Here is a 25,510-nt window from a genome sequence, read left to right as displayed (position 1 = left end):
CTCTCCCATTGCGGAGCACAGGCTCCGGACGCGCAGGCTCAGCGGCCATGGCTCACGGGCCCAGCCGCTCCACGGCATGTGGGATCTTCCCGGACCGGGGCACGAACCCATGTCCCCTGCATCGGCAGGCGGACTCTCAACCACTGCGCCACCAGGGAAGCCCTGCTTCTGTTTTTTATGTTTTGTTTTTTTGGCCCCAAGGCATGTGGGAATCTTAGCTCCCCAATCAGTGTTTGAATCCGCACCCCCTGCACTGGAAGGTGAAGTCTTAACCATTGGACTGCCAGGGAAGTCCCTGTTGAAAGATTTTTGATTACTGATTCAGCCTTTTGTTATGTCTGTTTAGATTCTCTATTTCTTCTTGAGTCAGTTTTGGTAGCTGTATGTTTCTAAGAATTTGTTCATTTCATCTAATTTGTTGGCATATAATTGTTCATAGCATTCCTCTAAAATTCTTTTTATTTCTGCAAGGTTGGTAGTAATGTCTTTTCTTTCATTCTTGGTTTTAGTCATTTGAGTCCTGTCTTTTTTTTTTTCTTGATCTAGCCAAAGGATTGCCATATTTGTCGATCTTTTCAAAGAAACAACTTTTGGTTTTGTTTCTTTTCTCAAATTTTCCCTTTCTATACTCTGTTTCATCTGTCTCTGCTCTAATCTACTACTTCTTTCTCTCTGTTTGCATTGGATTTAGTTTGGTCTCTAGTTTTTTAGGGTAGAAAATTAGGTTATTGATTTGAGATCTTTCTTCCTGTTAATATAGGTGTTTACAAGTATAAATTTCTCTCTAAACATTGCTTTCTCTGCCTCCTATAAATTTTGTTATGTTGTATTTTCATTTATCTCAATTTATTTTGACTGCTCTTTTGATTTCTTATTTGACTCATTGATGATTAGGAATGTGTTTAGTTTTCATGTATTTGTGAGTTTCTCAAATTTCCTTTTATTATTTGTTTCTAGTTTCATTCCACTGAGTTTGCAGAGTCATATCTTTTTAAATTTATTGAGACTTGTTTTGTGGTTTAACATATGGTTTCTCCTTGAGAATGTTTCATGTTTACTTGATTAGAATATACTCTGCTGTTGTTGAGTGGAGTGTTCTATAGATGTTTGTTAAGTCTAGTTGGTTTATAATGTTGTACAAGTCTTCTACTTCCTTGTTGATATTCTGTCTAGTTGTTCTACCTATTGATTTAACATCTTAACCTAAACAATCTAACTCAATAACAATTCAACTTCAGCAGTATACATAAACTCTGCTCCTATATAGCTTTGTTGCCTTCCCGCTCTGTTGTGCTGTCATTGTCATACAAATTACATCGTTATGCATTGTATGCTTGTCAATACAGATTTGTAATAATTGCCTTATGCAGTTATAATAATTGCCTTATGCCATGCAGGGGACATTCTGTCTTTTGAACCAGGTAGAAGAAAAAAGTTACAAACAAAATATATTTATATTATCCTTTATACTTACCTATGTAGTTCCTTTACCCAGTGCCATTTATTTTTTCATGTGGATCTGAGTTACTGTCTAGTTCCCTTTTAGTTCAGCCTGAAGATTTCCCTTTAGTATTTCTTGTAGGACAGGTTTTCTAGCAACACATTTTTTAAGTTATTGTTTATCTGGCAATGTCTTAATTATTGCTTCATTTGAAAGGATAATTTTATAGGCAAGACTTCTTGGTTGATAGTCTTTTCTTTCAGCACTGTGTATGCCATCCCAGTGCCTCTGGCCTCCATGGTTTTCAGTGAGAAATCAACTGTTAATCTTATGGAGGATCCTTTGTACATAATGAGTCACTTCTCTCTTCCTGCTTTCAAGATTCTCTCTCTCTTTGTCTTTGGATAGTTTTATTATGATGTGTCTAGGTGTGGAACTCTTGGACTTTATCCTAAAATCCACTGATTGTTTCTTCTGCCTACTCAGATCTGCTGTTGAGCCCTTGTGACTTTTTCATTTTAGTTATTGTATTTTTCAATGACAGAATTTCTGTTTGGTTCCTTTTTATAATTTCTATCCTTATTAATAACCCCTGTTTGTTAATACATTGTTCTCCTTGTCTCCTTCAGTTCTTTGTCCTTGGTTTCCTTTAGCTTAAAGCTTATTTAAAATAGTTGAGTTAAAGTCTTTGTCAAGTAAGTCCAATGTATGAATTTCTCAGGGACAGCCTATTGATTGTTTTTTTCCTGGGTGTGGACCATACGTTTTTGTTTCTTTGCATGTCTTGTAATGATTTGTTGAAAACAGGCATTTTAAGTAATATAACGTGACCACTCTGGAAATCAGTTTCTACAACCTTTCTAGGATTTGTTGTTGCTGCTTGTTGTAATTGTTATTGTTTTGTGATTTTTCTTTGCCAAGTTTGAGAAGTCTGTGCTTTGTTGTTTGTGGCCTCTGATGCTCCATTAGCTTAGGTGAGCAGCTAATGGTTTAACAGAAATTTCTTAAATGCCTGATACCATTAAGTCTCCCAGGCATTACTGAGGGGCTCTGTGTGTGTACTGGGGCCTGCCATCAACACTTAGCAGGGCGGTTGCAGCTCTGCCTTAGCCTTCACTTCTGCAGAGCCTCAGATCACCAGAAGGTGGTGGCCTTTTCAGGTCTTTCTGGAGCTTGTGCATGGCCTCCTAGATGCCCAGGATATACTGGAGCTTTTCAAAGCCCTGTGTACATGTCCTTCCTCTGCTTTTTCTTTTTAGTTTTAGGCTAGCCTATTGTTTGCCACAACTGTTAACCAGTATCTCAGGAAGTCATGAAGTTAAACAGTTGCCTCTGAATATTTTTCACAAATGTCCCTGGGGGAAAATGCCCCCCCCCTTTTTTTTTTTTTGCGGTACGCAGGCCTCTCACTGTTGTGGCCTCTCCCATTGTGGAGCACAGGCTCTGGACACGCAGGCTCAGCGGCCTTGGCTCACGGGCCCAGCCGCTCCGCGGCATGTGGGATCTTCCCAGACCGGGGCACGAACCCGTGTCCCCTGCATCGGCAGGCGGACTCTCAGCCACTGCGCCACCAGGGAAGCCCGAAAATGCCCCTTTTGTAGTTGGTTAGCTCTGAGTCAAGTAAGTGAAGACAGGAAACCAAGAGACAGGTCAAATAATGACCACTCTCTGGAAATGAGGCTTTGGAGAAGCTCCTACACCATTTAGCCTTCTCCAGTGGCTGCCACACTTCTGTTTTCACTGAGATTGGGGATGTTGGTTTTTAGGGTTCCCTTGGTGCTAGACAGAAGGGGTAAGAATAAGGCATTAAAAGTGCCACATAGCTCACTGTTCTTATTTAGATATGGCCATTTTTCTTGTATAATACTTTCCAGATTGTTGTAAGCCTTAGGTTAATTTTCTGGTTTCTGAAAATTTTGATCCTGACTGTTTTTGCCAGTTTTCCCCTTGCCCTTATGGGGGAGAGAATTTCTAGAGGTCCTTAGTCCATCTTTTCTTTGTGGGGTTATAACTTTCTAGGCTCTTAGGAAAAAGAAGGTATGTGAGCCATTCCCTTTAGGAGATGGTTTTCATTGTTACGATTCATTTTCAACATATATGATGGATTTTTAAGAACTGTGTTTTTTTTTTTTTGCTATGAAATAATACCTGCTTGTTTAATTGATAAAATATGTAATTTTATGAATTAGGTCTCCTGCCTTCCCAGAGGTAACTCACGTTGTCAGTTTGCATGTCCTTCCAGACTTCTTTCTGTGCCAACAAAAATATACGTGTTATTCAAGTGGAAGTGAGGTGATGTCTTTCCATACACATATTCTCATGTGTGCTCACACGTGCATGTGTGCACACATACAATTTTATAAAGCAAATATGGAGTCTTGCCATAAGTTATTGTTCTGCTAATTGCTTTTTTCACTTAAATAATCCTTGGAGATTGATTGTTGTGTATCCTTCAGGGCTTTTTCAATGCATATTTAGATACATGGCATGTATAGATGCACATATCTTTTTTTTTTTTAAGCAAAAGTGATTTCATATGCATTGTTCTGCCAATTGCTTTTCCCTTGAATAAATATTGGTGATTTTGAGTTCTGCCTCTTTCTGTTAGTGGCTGCATATTATTTATTCATTCCTTAATTCAACATGTGACTTGCTGTGTCCTGGCCCATACGAGCAGATGTCCTTTGATTTATTTAGTTGTTTCTAGGTCTTGCTGTCACAGTTAGGTCGCAGTGAATCCTTGACCCAGCGATTCCTCATACATTTGCCAAATCAGGGGGCACGCACATTTAAAATTTTGATGGAAACCAGCAAGTTGTCTTTCAAAAGGTTGTACCAATTTATCTCCTCGCTGACAACATGAACTTGCTAGTTGGGTGCACCCTCCCCTTCCTGGATATTATAATTGTAAAGATTTGTTCATCTGATTACCAAAATTCAGCCATGTCATCTTATAAAGATGCTTGCTGCCGCTTCTCTGCTCATGTGGAGGGGCTGGCAGCTACGTGAGGCTCTCAGAGGAGGGCCGAAATTTCCTGGGGTCACAGTCAAGCCCCCTGCCCCAGCTAGTGATGTGCACTTGGAGGTGGTGTCATCTGCTGGGCCCTTCAGCTGCCTTGGTCATCTCACAGTCACTTGGGCTGTTTTGTGTGTTAGAGTTGGAGTGCTCCCCCAGTCCACTCATTGATACCATGTGGTGGTTTCTTAACAGGTAGCAACTGGGAAGTGGAAGCAGATAAGTAAATATTGTCCCCTTGATCTCTATTCAGGGTAAGTGAACGCTTCTCCTTTGTCCCTAGTGCTGACTTTCTTGGTGGGGGGTGGGGGTGGGCTGCATTCTGTGAGGTGGGGGCTACTTGACTGCAGATAGCCAGGGCCCTGAGCAGGGCCCAGGGTTCTTGCCTAGGGTCAGTGTTGCCTCCATAGGTTCCTGCAGATTACCTGTGGGAGCCAGTGGCTGGGAAGGTATTGCCAGAGGAAGGGGCAGAGAGCAGGGTGGGGATTAGGGGCAGGGATGGGGGTACCTCTGTGAGTAGGGCTGGGGAGAATGCAGCTCCTTAATCTGCAAAGCTCAGAGACCTCGAGTGGCAGCTCTTGGGCATGTCCCCTGAGCCACGGGCAGGTGAATGCAAAGTCTGCTTCTGTCAATAATACTTTCTCTGCAAAGTCTGCTTTAATTCTGTCAATAATACTTTCTCTTTTTAGAAATAAACAGAGAATGTACTTTGCTTTGAAAAGCTTGTTACAGGAGGCACAGAACAACTTAAAGATCTTTAAGGTAAGAGCTGCTTCTGTCTTATGGCACTTTTAGGGTGGGGCCTGTTGGTGTCCGAACTGAGCTGGATGAACCCATGGTGCTTTGGTCCTTTACAGGGCCCTGTGACCTTGCAGACGAGGGCATCTGGGCTGGGGCTGGCTTAGCATGATACTTTGGGTCCTTTTTCCAAGCCTCATTTCATGGGCATGTCATCCTGGGACTCCTGGGATGTGTGCTGGTGACTCCTTGACCACTGGGTGGCCTCGGGCTCCTTTGACACATAGACCCTGACTCTGGTTCTTGGAGAAAGATGGCCCTGACTGCGTCCCAGGAGCCTGTGTGGTTGAGATGGGAACAGGAGCTGGTGCAGGGCATCCTAGAGGGTGGCCACACCTGTGCCTTTCCTCCCGAGTAACTTAGGGAGCTTATAATTTGGGGATCTCCTTGTCAACTAGTGAGTTCTCAGAGTCCTGCATCCTGATCGTGGGAACGGTTCTGCATGCAGAATATTCACCATCTGGCACTGGCACCTTCTGCTTCCTTATTGCCACCTGCTGCCGGCACCCTGACCAGACTTGCTGAGGCCCTGTGGTCCCCTGGCCTGCTGCTAGCGGGAGGAGGAGGAGAGGCTGAGGGACAGGAGTGTGGAGAGAGGGGGTGCGGGGAGAGGGGAGGAGGGGCCCAGATCTGAAGGAGGGCTTGGTGTGGCCTGTGTTGGAAATGTGTCCCCTGGGATCCCCCTGGCCACCTCCTTTTCTGCTTACCACTGACTGCCCCCAGTCCTGGTTATCTTCTTATTAAGTATGACATATAAGCGAGAGTTTGTGACAGGCTCCAGGTTCACAGGCTCTGGATCTGTGTGGAGTAGCAGGGCTGTTGGGTGTGGACAGCCTTGTGCCCTCTGTGTCCTGCTCCGTGTGGATAGTGCTGTTCTGCACACTGGATGCCCCTCAGAAGTGGGCTCAGAGGAGTTGGGAGGGAAGCCTATTCTTGCCTTGCTTCCCCCCATGGTTCAAAAATCTGGTCAGAATGAATCAACTTTACCTTGTCTGCCTCCACCTTCCCAGATCTAGAAAAAGAGGACATTTTAAAATCAGTTTTTATTTCTAAATCTTATAAAGACTTCAGGAATTATATATTTAAATCCTAAAGATAAGTTCCCTTTCATCTGGGGATTTATTTGGAACCTATAATGAGGCTGGCATTTTGTCCTAAATGGACCCTTTTCTGACTGCCCCCGCCTAGGCTGGCCCACACTTAAGCTGAGTGGTGAGTCTGGCTTGGCCCCTGGATGAGCTGACCTGTCCTGGGGCCTGGGACCTGGGACTGAGAACCCTGGCTATCTGCTACTTCTGTTGAACTCAGCTGGGGGAAGAAAATCCAGAGGTTGAGATAATAGTTTCAAAAGAGATGGATTAAAAGAAGTGACACGGAATGGCTTTTTAAAATAATCCCCGGAGCAAGTCAGTACATTATTGCAAGTGCCAGCATCCCTCAGGAGCAAGCTCTCTTGGTTCTGAAGCTCACGCCTTCCCTTGTTGTGAAATTCCACGTGGGCCACGGTCGGTGCTGCCACCGTGCTTTCTGTTGTTGGAGCCTTCTCCTTGTCTGTCTGAATGTTTTTCACAGACTCCAAGTCTGTGGCTCTGTCCACTAATACTGGACACTTGTGAGATGTGGGAGACATGCGGGGTTGTCACAGAGCCCAAGACGATAGCTCTCTGCCAAATGTCACATGAGGTGCTTGAGCAACCATATTTGTATATGTAAAATGCCCATCTACCTGGATTCCACACACTGGGGAGAAGAGACCTTCTATTGTCCAGGGGTCACTCAACTGCTTACGGGCCTGGAGGAGAGAGTTTCACGGTAGGCCAAGGCTGCCCTTGCACTGGACCGCAAACCAAACTCTGGCCCTACCTCCTGGTTGCAACCCATGTTGACTGGTTTTGGCTTGGTACTCCATCTTGGCCTGCTTTCCTCCTGGGAGCTCCTGCTTTTCCTTTGCCTGGCGCACCCTCCTCCCTCTGTAAGACCATCTCAAGGGTCAGCATGTCTTGTTGGTTTCCCCTGGTCCTTTGGCCAGCAGTGGCCACAGTGGTGTTCCCATCTCCCTGGACACCCACATCTGTGAACTCTGATGGTGCTAACCGGGGGCTCCCAGGGGAGGCATCATGCTGCTGAATCCCGGGAACTTGCTGAGGGAGGAATGTCCAGTCCACACTTCTAACTGGGTTGAATTGACGCCCCATCTGCCACCTGGGGGCAGAGCAGGGATCGTCCTCATCGTATTATCTACTACTGCATAACAGCCACTTATCATCTCAGTTTTTGTGGCCAGGAATTAAGGAGCAGCATAGCTGGTTCTGGCTCAGGGTCCCTCTTGAGGCTGCATCCCATATGAAGGCTCAGCTGGGGCCAGGGCTCTGCTCCTAGGATGGCGCCGCCACAGCCATTGGCAGAAGGCCTTAGTTCCTGGCCATGTGGGACTCCACGGGGCTGCTCAGTGCGGCTGCTGTGATCTGAGAAGAGAGTCATCAGGACAGAAGCCACAGCATCTTTTATAACTTAATCTTGCTGGGGGTATGCTATTGCTCTGCTCGTATTCTCAGTCACACAGCCCAAACCTCCACAGTGCAGAGAGGACTACAGAGTATGAGTGTCAAGGGATGGGGGCCATTGGGGACCTACCTGGAGGCTGCTGACCACGCTGTCTCACAGACAGGGAAACTAGGGGCAAGGGATTCATCACTCCCCTGGGATTGGCTGATGCTCAGGGTGTGGGGACCAGGATTTCCTTAGGGGTTTTCCTCCTAGATACCACAGACCCCTGTAAAAGTCACAGGGTTGTACCCACTGAGCATCCTTTCATGTAGCCCTGGGAACATTGGTGCCATAAGGAATTTCTTTGCTGGACTTGGTTTTAGAAGGCAGGATGGCCTCAAAGATGAAGATTTCTACACTAGTGATGCTGTTGGCCTTACCCACCCTGGCTGGAGCCTGGCTTAGTCTTTCGCAGAGGACAGAAGCCCTCTGGGATGCTGGCGGCCGATGTCCACACTGGCCGAGAAGTTTGCTCAGGGTCAGATGACACCGTGTGTCCCTCAGTAGCACAGTAGTGTCACTTGGCCTCTTGCGTAACAGGCTAGGGCCTTTGGGAGTTTGTGCTTTGGGCCGAGTTTGCTTGAGCTTGCTAACATCCCAGGTGTTCTGGTCTGAAGGTTTGTATCTCAGACCCAGGGCTCTGATCTTTGGTTCTTGAGAACTTTTCTCCTTTTTCATGTTCCAGTGGGATTTTTCTCTTGGTCAGTGACATGGTACATGAGGGTGGGTTTCCCCAGAGGGCTGCAGTATGCCGAGACCCCAAATGGGGGCATGTAAAATGTCCGGTCCTTTGGCCTGTCTAGTGGATGGGGACGGAGGTGTCTTCCTACTGGCCTGTTGGAGTTGACGTTTCCCTGTTTCTTTCCCTTCCTGAAGAATGGTGAGCTGATTTATGGTTGTAAAGATGCCCGCAGCCCTGTGGCTGACTGGAGTGAACTTGCACACCACCTGAAGCCATTCTTCTTCCCATCCAATGGCCTGGCCAGTGGGCCCCACTGCACAAGGGCCGTGATCCGGGAGCTGGTGCGTGTCATCACACGGGTGCTACTGAGTGGCTCGGACAAGGGCCGGGCGGGCGCCCTCAGGTCGGGGCCTGGGCTGCGGGGCCCACCCGTCTGTGAAGCCAGCCCTTTCAGCAGGAGCCTGCGCTGCCAAGGTAGGCCTGGTGGGTGGGCTGGGTGCAGGGGGAGCAGAGCCTGTGGCATGGCCTGCGAAGGTCCTGCCTGGCCTCACGGAGCTTCTGTGGGAGCAGCCTCAGTCTTGTCAGGGCTCCCCAAAGCTGGGCCTCCCTGTCTCTCAGCCCCAGGTGGGGTTACTGCCTTTCTCATCTCCTATCTGGGTTTATAAGTTGCAGCATACATTTGGGCTATAGGGTTTTCCCTAGATATCGTCCCACACATCTGTGCATCCTCTGTGGTTTGCTGAGTGTTTTCTCTACATTGTCCTGTTCCATCTCATTCCAACCCAGGGGATAGGTTTTCCTTGGCCTTTTTCTTAGATGGGAAGAATTGAGGCCCAGAATGTTGCAGTCCCACAGTGCAAGGCCCTTTAGGGCAGGTGGGTGGCCTCAGTGGGTGGCAGTTTGCAGACAAGTTGTGAACACAGACGTGAGGGACCTGTGGCTCTGGGTGCCTCCTTCTCAAGGCCCCATTCCTCACAGACTTGCTGTGGGCTGACTTTGACTCAGTGGGCATCCAGACTTCAGGGCGATCCGGTGACTGATTTGGGTTTTTGCCATGAATGTTCATGGCCTCCTCGTTTGCCACCTTTGTCGCCTGCTGGTGGCTCCACAACACACTCAAGTATGTGGCATGCGGAGCCATAGCCAGAAGCTTATGTTGAGGGGCCAACCAGGAAGATTCAGATTATTCAGTTTTTGTGCTGATGATCCCTGTGGGTTCTCAGAGCCTCTGAGGATGGCCGTAGGGGTGTGACATAGGAAGATGGTAGCCCTGCTCCTGCGTGGATTTTAGGTGCTACTGTTTTGCCATACAGCTTCCTAAGCACAAATCACCCTTCTTCTGTCCCCCATTTCGCATTTTTCTTAGTACAAATGAATTTTGTGGGTATTTTTCTTGTTGCAAAAGTGATACCTAGTCATTTCAGACAATTTTGGTAAACTTATGCCCATATTTGGGTACTTAACTGCTAAGTAGATGGAACGTGTTTGGAAGGACACACAGATGGACACTGGTCTGAGGCATTGTTGACACCTGTGGACTTTTCTTCCAGACCTTCCCTGCGTATGTACACAGACATAAACCTGACCCATGGGATGTGCAATGTGTTCTACATACTATTTTGTAACCTGATATTTTTGCCTGATTAGTATAAATCTGTATCTGTATCAGCAGTTGTATTTTTTGCAATTTTATTGACCATGAGGTAGATATTCCACTGTATGAATAGCCTATAATTTTAACAAATCCCTTCTAGTTGGGCCTATGCACTTTCACTCTGTCTTACATGACTGAGCATGTTTTGCCAGAGGTGGGGGAGGTCAGAGGTCAGAGTGTCAGAACTGCACATGGCCACAGCTGCTCCCTGTGACTTGGACCCATACTCATATATTTGTTTGTTCATAGGACATGGCTGTTTCTTTGAAGGGTGGGATAAATGGGCTGGGACTCTGTCTCCCCAGCCCTCGAGGTCCCCGGTGCATGGCAGGGGCCCGAGAATGCTCGAGTGTGGAATGGACCTTGTTTCCGCACCATCCCTGCCATGACAGCTCCCTGCTCAGTGTGGTCACTCGTCTCTCAGTACGGGCTGTGGCTCTGGGCTCCACAGATGCAGTCTTGCAGTTTTGGAGATGTCAACATGGTCGTTTTAAATTTTGTGTCTTGTCTTATTTAGACTGAGGGTCATCTCTCTAAATTCAGATCTGGGCTGGTGTGATGGAGGTTGAAGGATGTTGAGAGGAAGGAGAGGCACAGAGTGAGGTGTGGGTCACCTCCCTTTCTTTTGTGCCTGGTCCTGAACGTCTGCTTGTCCCAGCCCCAGCAGCTCCGTGAGGCAGGGTGCGGCCTGTGCCCGCCACCTTCTTTAGTCCTTGACAGTAAACCTCTCATTTTCCCCTGATGTTCTTGGTAGGAAAAAACACCCCGGAGCGCTCAGGGTTACCGAAGGGCTGTCTTCTGTACAAAACCCTCCAGGTGCAGATGTTGGACCTGCTGGACATCGAAGGCCTCTACCCTCTGTACCGGCGGGTTGAGCGGTACCTGGAGGAGTTTCCTGAGGAGAGGTGAGGCCCAGGTCCAGGGCCCCCCTGCCCTTTCTGGGCCCACATGGGGCCCCAGCAGCCCTGAGGGAAAGATGGGGATGAGGGGAGCAGGTCGGCCCAGTGGGAGGACAGCATTGGCCTCCCAGGAGGATGACTCACCCCAGCTACCTCCCCTCCCTGCCCCCAGATGCCAGGCTCGGCCCAGAGATTCAGTGCCATGTGAAGGAGGACCAGGGTCCTGCCAGATCAGTGGTCATTTGCCCATTTCTAGAAAGGAAAAGCACATCTTGTGAACCTGACAACCCTGCATTAGGCAGCTCCATGTCCTGAGTTGGGCTGAGCCTGCAGGGGGCAGTGCTGCTCCACAGCCAGTGAGCCGTGCTCACCCAGCCGCCGCTGGGCTTTGGCCTTCAGGCACTGCCTTGTCCATCTCCTGGCCATCTTGATGGGGGTTGCTAGGGTCCACACCTGTGGCATGTGGTGGAGGCTGGGGCCATTGCCCAGGCCTGGCTTCGCTTCCTCCCTAGCACCCCTTCACTAGCATCTCTTACCTGGACACCATTTGTCATAAACAAGAGATGTTCAGCCTTGGCTCTCCTGGTTCTGGTCTTGCAAGACGCTTCATAACGAAGTTTAGCGTCAGGAAGAGATGAATCCATTAATGTTCTTTAAAACCAGATGTATGATTCTTAAACTGCTAACAGTTTAACAAACGATTTCCAGGCAGCTTTGTTATCCTGTTTTTTTGTGCTTTGTCCTTCAGAAAAACATTGCAAATAGATGGGCCTTATGATGAAGCATTTTACCAGAGGCTGCTTGATCTTTCCACTGAGGATGATGGCACAGTGGCTTTTGCACTGACAAAGGTGGGTAGATCCTTCCAGAAACACACTGCATGCTTCTTAGGCTCTTAACACTAACTCGGGGTTTTCCTAAGAAGTGTTTCCCAGTACCTACCCCTGATGGTTAAAGCAGAAAAATTGGCGATTAAAAAAACGTGGCTAAAGTTTCCCCCAGATGGACTGGGCTGGGTGGTAATAACGTTACTTAGTTTCTAGGAAGGATTTCCCTGTGTTCACTTGGCTCCAGGCCACCCAGGGCTCAGCCCTCTCTCCACCCTCCCTGTACTGGGGTCCAGGACCTGAGGCCACTGCTCTGTGCTTCCTTCTTAGCAGCCTTAGAACAGGCTAGCGCCAACCATTCCTCTCCTTACAGCCCTCAGTGGGACTCTAGGCCCGGACCCCACCTGTGGTTGTGTGTGGCTGGCTTCCTTCCTCCCCATACCTCAGGCCAAGGGTCACCCTGGGAGAATCTCTTAGGAAAGAGGCCTCATCCCATTCTTTCCGGTTCTGTAAAATCGGAATTCAGGGGCTCCATGAACTTGGATAGGAAAAAAATTACATCTTTGTTTTCACTAACCACTGATTGAAATTAGTGTTTCCTTCCATTATGAATGTGGCAACAACCACTGTGTGGTCAGCAGGACCCCCAACTTTGCCATTTAGAGAAATCAGACGTTTTAATTTCACACTGTAGTTGCTACAGATATCTCATGATATCTTTATATTCTTCACTCCTGAGATTTTGTTATGTAATACTACATAATATATTTGTTTTAAAAAATAGTTCGGTATTTGACATGGTCAAGCCTCTGTTTTTTATTTTCTGCATTTAAAAATGTTATTCTGAGAGGGATCCATAGGCTTCATTGGGCTGTCAAAGGTTTTGCTAAAATGGTTAAGGAACACTGTTCTAGTGGGAGCAAAGTGACAAAAAGGTAGGAACAAAACAGAATGACCTTCTCTACATCCTCTGGGCAGCTGCCCTGGAGCCCTTAGTTTAACTGTCCTGGTCCTGACAATGTGTCTGTGGTTCTCACTTTTAAGAGTCCTCACTCTTGTCCTTGGGTGGGTGCTCCCTCCCTCCCAGGTTGGGTGCTCCCTCTTCTGCAGCTGTTGGGCTTTTGAGGAGGTCCCCTCCAAAGCCAAGGGCCCTGAGGGAATTAGCTGAGGTGCTTGGGCATAGAGCTGTCCTCAAGGTGGGGAGAGACCCAAAAGGGGGCCTCTATCGGAATAGAGTGACGGACTGCCCTGCATTGTCTGCAACTTGGGTACATTGATTTAGTAATAAGTATCAGTATTCCATTTTTCAAGAGAAGAAGCATAGGACTTTACTTCCTTTTTTACACATTTCTATATTTTTCAAAATTGTAATAAATAAGCATGGATTACTTTTTAAATTGCAATTTTTAAACCTCATATGTAAACATAATCTTGTAAGAGATTCAAGCAATCATTACACAACTATCAGAATGACTAAAATAGTAACATTGAAATAACACTGAATGCTGGTGCAGAGAAACTAGATTTGCAGAGCTAAACATGCATGTGCCCTATAACCCAGCACCTGCACTCCTGGGTATTTGTCACAGAGAAGGGAAGACTCAGGCTCACCCAAAACCCTGTACAGGAGTGTTCATAGCAGCTTTATTTGCGATAGCTAGAAGCTGGGCACAACTCAAGTGTCTGTCAACAGGTGGCCTACAACAGCTTACGTAAACTGGAACCGTTGAGCAGTAAAAAGGAACGAAATCTCAATACACACAACAACCTGGGTGAATCTTCAGAGAAATGTGCTGAGTGACAAAAGCCAGTCCCAAAAGATCACACACTATGATTCTGTTTAAATGACATTCTTGAAATGACAAAGATGAATGGTTGCTGTGGGATGGGGAGGAGGTGGAAGGAAGGGGGTGTGGTTATAAAAGGTCGACACAGAGGGATCTTCTGGTGATGGAACTGCTCTGTATTTTAACTGTGGTGGTAGATGCATCAACCTACATGTGTGATAAAATACACATACACAACACACAGGACTACATGTAAAACTTGGGAGATTGGAATAAGATCATGGAGTGTATCAATGTCACTATCCTGGCTGTGATATTATACTATATAGTTTTGCAAGATGTCACCATTGGGGGAGACTGGGTAAAGGGCACTCAGGATCACCTGCATGTGAACCTACAATTATCTCGAAACAAATAATTTAATGAAAAATATTCAAGCAGTGAGTATATTGTCCGGGAAGATCCCATAGGCCGCGGAGCGTCTGGGCCCGTGAGCCATGGCCGCTGAGCCTGCGCATCCGGAGCCTGTGCTCTGCAACGGGAGAGGCCACAGCAGTGAGAGGCCCGCGTACCGCAAAAAAAAAAAAAAAAAAAAATGTGATGTTATTCCTGCCCAAGCAATAGGTGTCCACTGTTAACAGTATGTATCTTTTCAGAACTTCACACTAAGACTCACACACACACTCACTCATACCATTTGGGGGATTATCCACATTATACGTGTTCTTCACTAGCTTGCATTTAACCTAACATGGCTTGAAGTCTGTCTGTGTTGGAATATAAGGGTCTGCCTCTTTTTTGTTTTAGGGATTTAGGTTCTGTTAGTTGGAATCTGAAGAAGGTGGAAGTGAAGCTGAAGCTGGGGGAGCAGGTTGAGAATATTCCTAGGCTACAGACTATTGAAAGTTCTTTCATGAATACTGTTTATCTAATTGAGCTTTGTACCTCTGATGAAATGAGAGAGGTGCGAATATTGTATTTATTTCGAAGCTCAGGAGACTGCAGCCCAGTGTAATTCTTGCTTTCTGACTATCGTTTAGTATTCTATAATGGGAGTCAGCAAACTTTTTCTATAAAGGGCCAGACACCACAGCTCTCATCCTAATCTAGAAAACTGATACTGGTGTACAATGGCTTGGAATGGGCTGCAAGGGCCCATACGGTGATTGCTATGGGCAAGGCACAGGAGTCTTATCTGGAAGGTAGAGGAGGGTGTATCCAGGGGGTCTGGTTTGGGGTTGACAAAATGTGTTTAGGGCTTCTTTCCAAGTTCTGCTTTTACATGATCTCTGGACCCCTAAACTGATGGTTCTCAGTCCTAGCAGATCCAACACTCTTTTTCTATAGCAAATACTGTAACTCCCCCTTTACTATCTTGAAATGAAATTCATAGATAATATAACCTACCTAAACACATCTTAACTGTAATATAGATTGTTTTTTTTTTTGTTTTTTTGCGGTACACAGGCCTCTCACTGTTGTGGCCTCTCCCGTTGCGGAGCACAGGCTCCAGACGCGCAGGCTCAGCGGCCATGGCTCACGGGCCCAGCCGCTCCGCGGCATGTGGGATCTTCCCAGACCGGGCACGAACCCCTGTCCCCTGCATCGGCAGGCGGACTCTCAACCACTGCGCCACCAGGGAAGCCCCTGTAATATAGTTTTAACTGTAATATAAATGGGGAGGAAAAAAAAGGCAAGTATTTTGTCATAAAATAACATGTATTTAAATTTAAAAAAAAAAAGGCAGGGGTGGCAGAGAGTAAATGCTTTAGGCTTTGGCCATCTGGTCTCTGTTGTAGCTACTTAGCTCTGCCATCATAGCTCAGAAGCAGCCAGAGACAAATATAAATGAGCATGGCTGCGTTCTAGTAAACCTTTATTTACAAAAACAGGTGGCAGGCTGGATTTTGCCCCTGGCCTGTAGTTTGCTGACTTCTGTTCACTTTTGCTTGTTAGTTTTTATATTCATTTTTTTCTCTGTTGGTTTGGGAGTTAGACATTCTGCTACTGTCATTTTTCTGGTTACTTGTTCAATTTGACCATGCATATTTAAAGACTAAAATTAATAATTTAACCCCCACTCCCACCCCAACACCTGCCACACAGACATATAATATTGGGTTGGCCAAAAAGTTCATCTGGGATACTTTAATTCCAGTTATCGCTCCCAATTTATATGCAGTTATTGTCATATAAGTTTTTGTCATATAACTTTTCTTGGGCGTATACCTAGGAGTGGAGCTGCTGGGTCAAGTGGTAACTTATGTTTAACTTTTTCAGGAACTGCCAGACTGTTTTCCAAAATGGCTGTACCATTTTACATTCCCACCAGCAGTGTACAGGATTCCAGTTTCTCCTTATCTTTTACAGAACTTGTTACCTGACCTCTATTTGTCTTATTCTGGTTTTTTTTTTTAAAAAATCACAATTTACAGTATTATTTTTTACAGGTGTTTGTTTAGATCTACCACGTTTACCCATATCTTTGCTTAACATTCTTATATCTCAGATCTTTCCTCTTTTTCCTATAAAAGTTTTATTGTGATATGTTACATACCATACAATTTACCTGCTTAAAGTATGCAGTTTGGTGGTTTTTACTATATTCACAGATATGTGTAAGCAGCATCACAGTCAATTTTAGAACATTTTCATCACCTAAAAAAAATTCTGTACCCTTTAGCCATCATCTCCTTATCTCCTCATCCCCAACAGCCCTAAGCAACTACTAATCTACTTAAAAAAATTAATTTATTTATTTTTGGCTGCATTGGGTCTTTGTTGCTGTGCACGGGCTTTCTCTAGTTGTGGTGAGCGGGGGCTACTCTTTGTTGTGGTGCACAGGCTTCTCATTGCGGTGGCTTCTCTTGCTGCGGATCACGGGCTCTAGGAGCGCAGGTTTCAGTATTTGTGGTGCGTGGGCTCAGTAGTTGTGGCTCGCAGGCTCTAGAGCACAGGCTCAGTAGTTGTGGCACACGGGCTTAGTTGCTTTGCAGCATGTGGGATCTTCCTGGACCAGGGCTAGAACCCATGTCCCCTGCATTGGCAGGTGGATTCTTAACCACTGCGCCACCAGGGAAGCCCCCTAATCTAATTTTTATCTCTATAGATTTGCCTATTCCAGATATTGCATATGAATGGAATCATTCAATAGGTGGTCCTTTATGGCTGGCTTCTTGCACTTTAGCATAATATTTGCAGGGTTCATGTGTATTGTAGCAGGTATCAATACTTCATTTCTTTTTATGACTGAATAATATTCCATTGTATAGATATACTGTATTTTGTTTATCCATTCATCAGTTTGATGAGCATTTGGGTTGTTTTCACTTTTTGGCTGTTATGAATAATGTTGCTATAAATATGTGTATAAATTCTTCTGTGGACATATTTTTACTTTTCTTGGGCATATACCTAGGAGTGGAGCTCAGGAGCTCAGGAATTTCAGGAACTGCCAGACTGTTTTCCAAATGGCTGTACCATTTTACATTCCCACCAGCAGTGTACAGGTTTCCAGTTTCTCCATATCTTTGACAACACTTGTTACCTGCCCTTTTGTTTTTAGCCATCCTGGTGGGTATGAAATGGTATCTCATTGTGGTTTTGATTTGCATTTCCGTGAAGACTAAGAGCATTTTTTAATGTGCTTATTGCCCATTTGTATATTTTCTTTGGAGAAATACCTATTCAGGTCCTTTGATCACTTTTTAATTATGTTATTTGTTTCATTGTTGAGTTGTAGGGATTCTGTATATTGTGGATAGTAAGCCCTTAACAGATATATGATTTGCAAATATATTCTGTCAGAGACCTTTTCACTTTTTTGATAATGTTCTTTGTTGTAAAATATTTGCAATTTAAAAACTTTACTTGTTCATTTGAAATATAGTTGATGTACAATATTATGTTAGTTTCAGGTATACTACATAGTGATTTGACATTGCATACATTATGATATGATTACCATGATAAATCTAGTAACCATCTGTCCCCATACACAAAAAAGTTTTTAACTTTGATGAGGTCCAGTTTGTCTGTTTTCTCTTTGTTGTTTGTGCTTTTGGTGTCATATCTAAGAATTCATTGCTAAATCCAAAGTCATGAATATTTTCCCCTGTTTCTTCAAAGAGTTTTAGCTCTTAAATTTAGTTCTTTGATCCATTTTGAGTTAATTTTTATATATGATTTGAGGTAGAGATCCAACTTCATTCTTTGTATGTGGATATATAGTTGTCCCAGCACCATTTGTTGAAGAGACTATTTTTTCCCATAAATGTATGGGTTTATTTCTGGATAGTCAATTGTGTGCCATTGATATATATGTCTATACTTAATGCTTGTACCCTGCCTTGATTACTGTTGCTTTTTAGTAAGTTTTGAAATTGTTCTTTTGCAAGATTGTTCTGGCTATTAGGAGCCCCTTGTAATTTCATTATGAATTTTAGAATCAGCTTGCCAAGTGCTACAAGGAAGCCAGCAGAGATTGTGATAGGGATTGTTGTGAATCTGCAGATTGCTTGCATATGGCCATCTTTATAATAGTAAGTCTTCCAGTTCGTTAACATGGGATGCTGTTCCATTTATTCAGATCTTTGTTTTTCTTTCAACAGTCTTTTCAGAGATACATTTTGTACTTTGTTAAGTTTATCCCTGAGTGTTTTCTTTTTGCTGTTGTAAATGAAGTTGTTTTCTTAACTCCATTTTTAGATTGATCATTGCAAGTGTATAGAAATACAATTTGTTTTTGTATATTGATCTTATAGCTTACAACCTTGCTGAATTTATTAGTTCTAATAGTTTTTTACTGAATTTCTTAGGATTTTCTCTATATAAGATCATTTAGAGATAGTTTTACTTCTTCCTTTCCAGTTTGGTTGCCTTTTATGTCTTTTTCTTGCATAACAGCCCTTGGCTAGAACCTTTAGTGCGATGCTAAATGCAAGAACAGACCTGTCTGATTTGTTTCCGGTCTTATTGGGACAGCATTCAGTCTTTCATCATTATGTGTAATGTTAGCTTTGGGCTTTTCGTAGCTATCCTTTATTGGGTTGAAGAAGTTCCCTTCTTTTCTTAAATTGTTGAATGTTTTTATCATGAAAGGATGTTGGATTTTGTCAGATGTCTTTTCTGCATCGATTGATATTTATTATCATGTGTTTTGTTTTTCTATAGATATGACATATTAATTTATTTTTGGATGTTAAAACCAACCTTGCATTCCTGGGATAAACCCCACTTGGTCTATGATTCTTCTTATATATTGCTGGATTCAATTTGCTATAATATTGTTGAGGCTTTTTGTGTCCATTCTCATAAGAGGTATTGGTCTGTAATACTGGCCTTGTCGAATGAGTTGGAAAGTATTTCAGCCTCTTTTTTTTGGAAAGGTTTGAGAAGGACTGATGGTAATTCTTCTTTAAATATTGATATTTGATAGAATTCACCAGTGAAGCCATCTGGGTCTGGGCTTTTCTTTGTAGGTAGTGTTTTGATACCCAGTTAAGTCTCTTTACTTGGTATAGAAAATTGTGCTATTTCTTCTTGAGTCAGTTTTTGTAGTTTGTACCTTTTTAGGAATTTTTCCATTTTATCTAAGTTGTCTAATTTATTGGCCTACAGTTGTTTACAGTTTTCCTCTTCTTCTTGAAGTATATCTTATAGAAGTTACTTTAGTGAATGTCTTTTGGTAAATTCTCTTTGTATCTGTTTTTCTGGATATATTTATATTTTGTCATAGTTTTGAAAGGTAATTTTTTCTAGGTACAAAGAAGAGGTTGATTATTTTTTATTAGCATTTAACCATTTTATGCAACATTATCTGACTGTGGATGTTTCTGCTGAGATGTTTTCTGTCAGTCTAACTGTCCTTCCTCAGGAGGTGATTATTTTCTCTATGGTTGCTTTTAAAGTCTCCTCTTTTTAGATTTGACATTTTAGTGCAATGTGATTAGGTGTGGTGTACTTTTAATTTATTCTGCTTGGTGTATGTTGTGCTTTCTCTATTTGTGGATGTGTCTTTTATTAGTTCTGGAAAATCCTCAACCATTTTCTCTTCACATATTTTCTCTTCTCCATTACCCTATTCTCTTCTTCTGGGACTCTAATTAGATATATATATCAGACCTCATTTTTATCATTTTCTTCAGTTCTACCTTCCCATTCACTGATTCTTTCTTCACCTGTGTCTAATCTGTTCATTCATTTGTTCAATGAGTTTTCCACTTCATTAGTTATATTTTTAATTTCTCTCAAAGTTCCGTGTGGCTCATTTTCATATCTGTTTGGTATTTTTGATAGTTCCTTGTTGCTTGCCCTCTTTTAAATTCCATCTTTTATTTCTTTAAACAATTTATGAATAGTTGTTTTATATTTCTGTATCTAAGTTACAGTAAAATTTTGGAGGTAAAAAATCTCTTGTTATTTTACTGACTCATCCTTGCTGCTTTGTTTGCTTGGGTTTTTAATTATGTATGATTGTGAGCTCATATTTGTTTGATTTTGATCTATGAGAATCTCGGGGACCTAAATAGGGGATGCTTTCCTCCAGAGGAAATATGGATTCTTGACTTAAGGGAGAAGTCTCAGGTTTAGACCCTGTACTCCATGGCTTATTCCTAGAAACCATGCCTGCACTGACATTGCCTACAGGGCAGCTTAGCCTTCCAATTGCTCCTTGCTCAAAACTCTAGTTTCAGCTCCTGTGGGAGTGAGTGTGAGAAGAGGGGATTGGGTTGGGGATTTCCTTTACCTTCTGCAAGCCTAGGAGTGCATTAAAAGTGTTAACAGGGATATCATTGTTTTGTAGGAGGTGCCTTGGAAGTTCTCCATACACCTAAAAGTGTTGTTCTCCTTAATATGGTCATATAATTAATTGTCATTTATTTGGGTGTTATCTTTAATTTGTTACTGTTAAAAATGTTTACATTCACATTTTTGTACTTTAACCCTTGTGCACTTAAGCATATCTTCCAGAGTGATTCTTAGAAGTTAAATTGCTAGATTGTCATATTGTCCTCCTGAAAAGATTTTGCCAATTTATATTCCTTCTTGTAACAGTCGAGGGTCCTGTTTCCCACATGCCCTCTAAATTACTTGATATTTCTAGTATTTAAAAGTTTAACTTTAATTTTCTAAGCTTTTGTTTCATTAACCATTTGTAATGTTGAAATACAGCACATATAGAAAAGTGCACAGAAAGAGGTAAAGCTCAATGATTTGTCATAAAGAAAACCCTTGGAGAATTACCAGTTAGGTCTGAATATGGAACACTGGCAGCTAATTAGAATCCCTGTTGGTTTCCTGTACAGTTATTCCTCTTGCCTTTCTCCCTCAAGTTAACTATTGTATTGACTTACATACCTATAGTTTAGTTGTTTTTGAACTTTATTATTACAGAATCATGCATATATCTCGTGTCTTGTTTTTTTTATGTTCTATATAACATGTATAAGATTTACTCATGTTATTGCATGCATTTCCATATTTTCAGTGCTTTGTAGTGATCTATTTAAATGGATATCACCCATTCTACTGTTGATGGATATTTGAGTTGCTCCCAGTTTTGACCATTATGAATAAAGTTTCTGCAAAACATTCTTGTACAGATCTCTTAGTGTACATGCACATATGTTTCTCTTGGGTATATTCCTAGGAGTGGAATTTCTGGGTCAGAGGTGTGAGCATTGAGCATATTTAGCTTTAGTAGGTACTATGAAATAGTTTTACCTGTTTATATTCCCTACAACAGGCTAGGGTAGTTCAACAGACTAGGGGGTTCCTGTGGCCCCATACCCTCTCTGCCACTGGGTTGTGGGTCTTTTAAATTTTAGCCATTCTAGTGAATGTGTAACGGTAGCTTATTGTGGTAATGAGATTCAACACCTTTTCATATGTTTATTGGCCATTTATATTTTCTTTTCCATGAGGGACCTATTTAAGTCTCTTGCCCAGTTTTTTGTATGGTTGTCTGTCTTTTTCTTATTAGTTTGAAGGAAATCTTTATGTATTCTGGATAGATGCTCATTGTCAGATATGTGTGCTACAGATATCTTCTTCCACTTGCCGTTTTACTCTCTTAATAAAGTCATTTTCAGAAGGGGAGGTCATAATTTTAAGGTCATTTAATTTACATCTTTTTCCTTCTTTAGCAGTCTTTAAGTTTTATCTACCTTAAAGTCACACAGATATTTTAGAAACTTTGTTTTGCCTTTCACATTTGGTGGGTACCTTCTGCAATTGATTTTTGGTATGGCATGAGGTAAGGTTTTATTTTCATATGCGGTTGTCCTAGAATCATAGGAATTGTCCTGATCACTCTAGAGTCATAATGAATCTTGATACCCAGTAGAGTAAATCCTTCTACTTTCTTCAGGAATGTCTTTCTTTTAATTAATGCCTTGGCTCTTCTTGACCTTTTGCTTATCTGTACAAATCTTAGAATCAACTTGTTCAAAAAAAGAAACAGACTCACAGATAACAGAGAATAAATGAGTGGTTATCACTGGGGAGAGGGATGAGGGAGAGGCAAGATAGGGGTTGGGGATTAAGAGGTACAAATTACTATGTATAAAATAAATAAGCTACAAGGGTATATTGTACAACACAGGGAATATAGCTAATAGTTAATAATAGTTATAAATGGTGTATAACTTTAAAAAGTTGCGACTCACTGTATTGTACACCTGAAGCTTATATAATATTGTACATCAGTATACCTAAAAAAAAAATTTTTTTTTAAAGAATGAACTTTGTTCAGTTCTACAAGGAAAAGCAACAACAGACCTTTTGGGATTTTGATTGATTTGGCATTAAAATGATGACAAGAGTTGACATCCATACAATATTAAGGCTTCCAACATGGGCGTTTTCTTTTTATTAGGTGTTATTTAAAGTCTGATAAAACATTTTATGATTGTCTTTAGAGAGATCTTATATTTTATTAGATATATTCCTAGATATTTGATGGTTTTAGATATAGATGGTATCTATGTGGATATATAGGAATGTAATTGACTTTTCTACTTTGACCTCTTTATCTGTCAACCTTGTTGAAGTCACTTACTAATTCTAACAATCTATAGCTTCTGTTGGATTTTCATTATATATAATATATATATGATTATATACAATCATATTGTTTGTGAATTTGATTTTTTTTCTTTCCGATCCTTATACTTTTCACTTATCTATTTTGTTTTGCCTAACTGCATAGTTAATTTTTGTTCCCACTCTCAAAGAGAAAGTATTTACCATTAAGTAAATTGCTTGCTGTAGGTTTTTTTGGGTGTTGCTTAGTTTATTTTTAAAATAAATAACCATTATCAAATTAAGGAAGCTCCCTTCTATTCCTGATTTGTTAAGAGTTTTTATCAGGAGTGGGTGTTGAGTTTTTCAATGCTTTTTCTGTTTCTGTTGAGAAGATCATGTGACTTTTCTCCTATTTTCTTTTAATGTGATTACAGGTATACCTCAGAGATATTGTGGGTTTGGTTCCAGACCACCACAATAAAGCAAATATCTTAATAAAGCGAGTTACATGAATTTTTTGGTTTCCCAGTGCATATCAAAGTTATGTTTACACTATATTAAGTGCACAATAGTATTATGTCTTAAAAAATGTATATACATTAATTAAAAAATATTTCATTGCTAAAATATGCTGACCATCACCTGAGCCTTCAGCAAGTAATCTTTTTGCTGGCAGAGGGTCTTGCCTCGATGTTCATGGCTAATGACTGATCAGGGTAGTGGTCAGGGTGGTGGCTGCTGGAGGTTGGTGTGGCCATGGCAATTTCTTAAAATAAGATACCAGTGAAGTTTAACACATTGGTTAACTCTTCCTTCCATGAATGATTTATCTGAAGTATGAAATGCTCTTTGAAAGCACTTTACCCACAGCAGAACTTCTTTCAAAATTGGAGTCAGTCCTCTCAAACTCTGCTGCTGCTTTATCAACTAAGTTTACATCATATTCTCAATTCTCTGTCATTACAGCAATCTTAGCAGCATCTTCACTAGTAGATTCCATCTCAAGAAACCACTTTCTTTTTGCTCATCCAGAAGAAGCAAGTCCTCATCCAGTAAAATTTGCTCATAAGATTGCAGCAATTCAGTCACATCTTTGACTTCAGAGTTGAAACACCTGGGTTTGAGTCTAGCCTAGCAGTGCAGAGTGGACAGGTCATTCTATGTCTGTTTCCTTATCCATAAACTGGGACACTAGCAGTGCCTGCCTGTGGGGTTGCTGTGGGGATGAAGTGAGTTAACACACAGTTGGTGATCCCTCTGTTTGCAGTGTCATTCATGGAAGCTGCATGACATTCTAGTGTGCTATGTGATCTGGGGACACTTCGTTGCTCTAAGCAGGGCCTTGGTGTGTGTCTGTATGCCGGTATCTTGAGGTATAGAGTGATATGCTCAGTGCTTTCAGTGTGGCTAGCACATCAATAGCTGACGCCACTTACTGCTTTTTCTTCCAAGGTGGGCTGTGATTGTCTTGCCGAAGACAAGCCCTAGGTCCCAGGTTTTGGAATCAGGGTCCATACACTGCCTGCAGTGAGAGGTCAGAGGGCAGCACTGGCCTCTAATGAGCTCTTTGGGACTGGGTCTTCCTAACCTACCCCCAGGTCTGGGACCAGTTCTTGGACCTCTCCAGTGGGGAAGGGTGTGTGTGGCAATGCCATGGAGCTGACCTCTCCTTCCCCTGCAGGTTCAGCAGTACCGGGTCGCCATGACTGCGAAAGACTGCTCCATCATGATCGCACTCTCTCCTTGTCTGCAGGATGCAAGGTGAGGCACCTGCTACTGTGTCATGTGTCCTTGGTCTAGCAGGGTTTTGTGGATTGGCAAGAGAGTTGGTGTCCCTATATTTAGAGAGGCTCTGGCAGGATCATGTTTATTAACAGAGGCCAATTTCCAAGGCCTACTCGATATCATGGGGATTATTAACTCTTGCTCTTTAGAAGTTTGTAATACAGTCAAAAAGACATTATTGAGAATAATTTTAAAAGCTTGTTCATTCAAGTTTACTATTATTTTCTAAGACAATATCTCAAGGGCTTGGATACTGTGGTCCAAATTCCTTTCTCTCAAAGAAAACCCCAAGCTACCATCATGGCTCAGAGGCCCAAGAAGCTGTAGGTTCCTGTGGGCCTTATTTTTCCTCCTTTTACCAGGTCCTGATGTGCCGACCTTTATAGTCATTTCAAAGCCTTTAAAACAACATTCCATTGTTCTGCTTCCTCTTTGCAGCATCTTCTCCTGGACATCATTATCCAGTCCCCTCTCTGCCTTTTTTAGGAATTCAGGATGAACCTGATAATCTTCTCTCAGTGATTAGATGGCATCTTCAGCATTGATCTTCAGGGTGCCAAACCCCACACACAGTTTTGCAGAATGTTTCACAATCATCTGATGTGTGTTCCTGGGTCAAGATGATCTCGTCACTGGCTGCCAGCCACCCGTTTTTCCGATGCTTTTGAACTAAACATTCCCAGGAGTCCTGCTTCTTGGCAGGCACAGAATTGTCCACTTTCTGATAGGAAACACAGAGGGACATTTATAGGGCGTAACTGAAATATTTTTTAAAAAAAGTTTGTTCTATTTAGTTGAAAACTCTCATTATCCCCTAAGAAAATGCCCCCAGTGGTTAGTGACAGGAATCCGTTTGGATTAAGCAGTGTTGTTAGATGAGAGAAAACCACACAGATGTGATTATCTATTGCCCTTCCTGAAGCAAGGATGCAGTCAGGATACAGAAATGTGAGGGGCTGAGGGCCAGGAGTCCTGACACCCTTGACCAGCTGCTCAGCAGAAACCGACATGGTGGGAGAGGAGCGGGGACACGTGTCTAGAAACTTC

General features: G+C 42.8%; 1 protein-coding gene across 2 annotated transcripts in view; it reads left to right on the top strand.

Annotated features, from left to right (window-relative positions):
• The window catches only part of IPPK (inositol-pentakisphosphate 2-kinase), a 50,417-nt gene that overhangs the window by 20,873 nt on the left and 4,034 nt on the right, over positions 1–25,510 (top strand). For both annotated transcript variants that reach the window (XM_004284114.3, XM_033413613.2), the window contains 6 exons: positions 4,653–4,711; positions 5,147–5,219; positions 8,679–8,958; positions 10,893–11,043; positions 11,786–11,888; positions 24,360–24,439. In XM_004284114.3, coding sequence (XP_004284162.2) covers positions 4,653–4,711; positions 5,147–5,219; positions 8,679–8,958; positions 10,893–11,043; positions 11,786–11,888; positions 24,360–24,439 — 746 coding nt within the window. The remainder of the gene's footprint in view (positions 1–4,652; positions 4,712–5,146; positions 5,220–8,678; positions 8,959–10,892; positions 11,044–11,785; positions 11,889–24,359; positions 24,440–25,510) is intronic.

This window comes from Orcinus orca, chromosome 6, assembly GCF_937001465.1.
Source record: "Orcinus orca chromosome 6, mOrcOrc1.1, whole genome shotgun sequence".
Classification (NCBI taxonomy): Eukaryota; Metazoa; Chordata; class Mammalia; order Artiodactyla; family Delphinidae; genus Orcinus; species Orcinus orca.
Note: the sequence above shows the minus strand (reverse complement) of the source record. Positions and strands in the feature narration are given on the sequence as shown.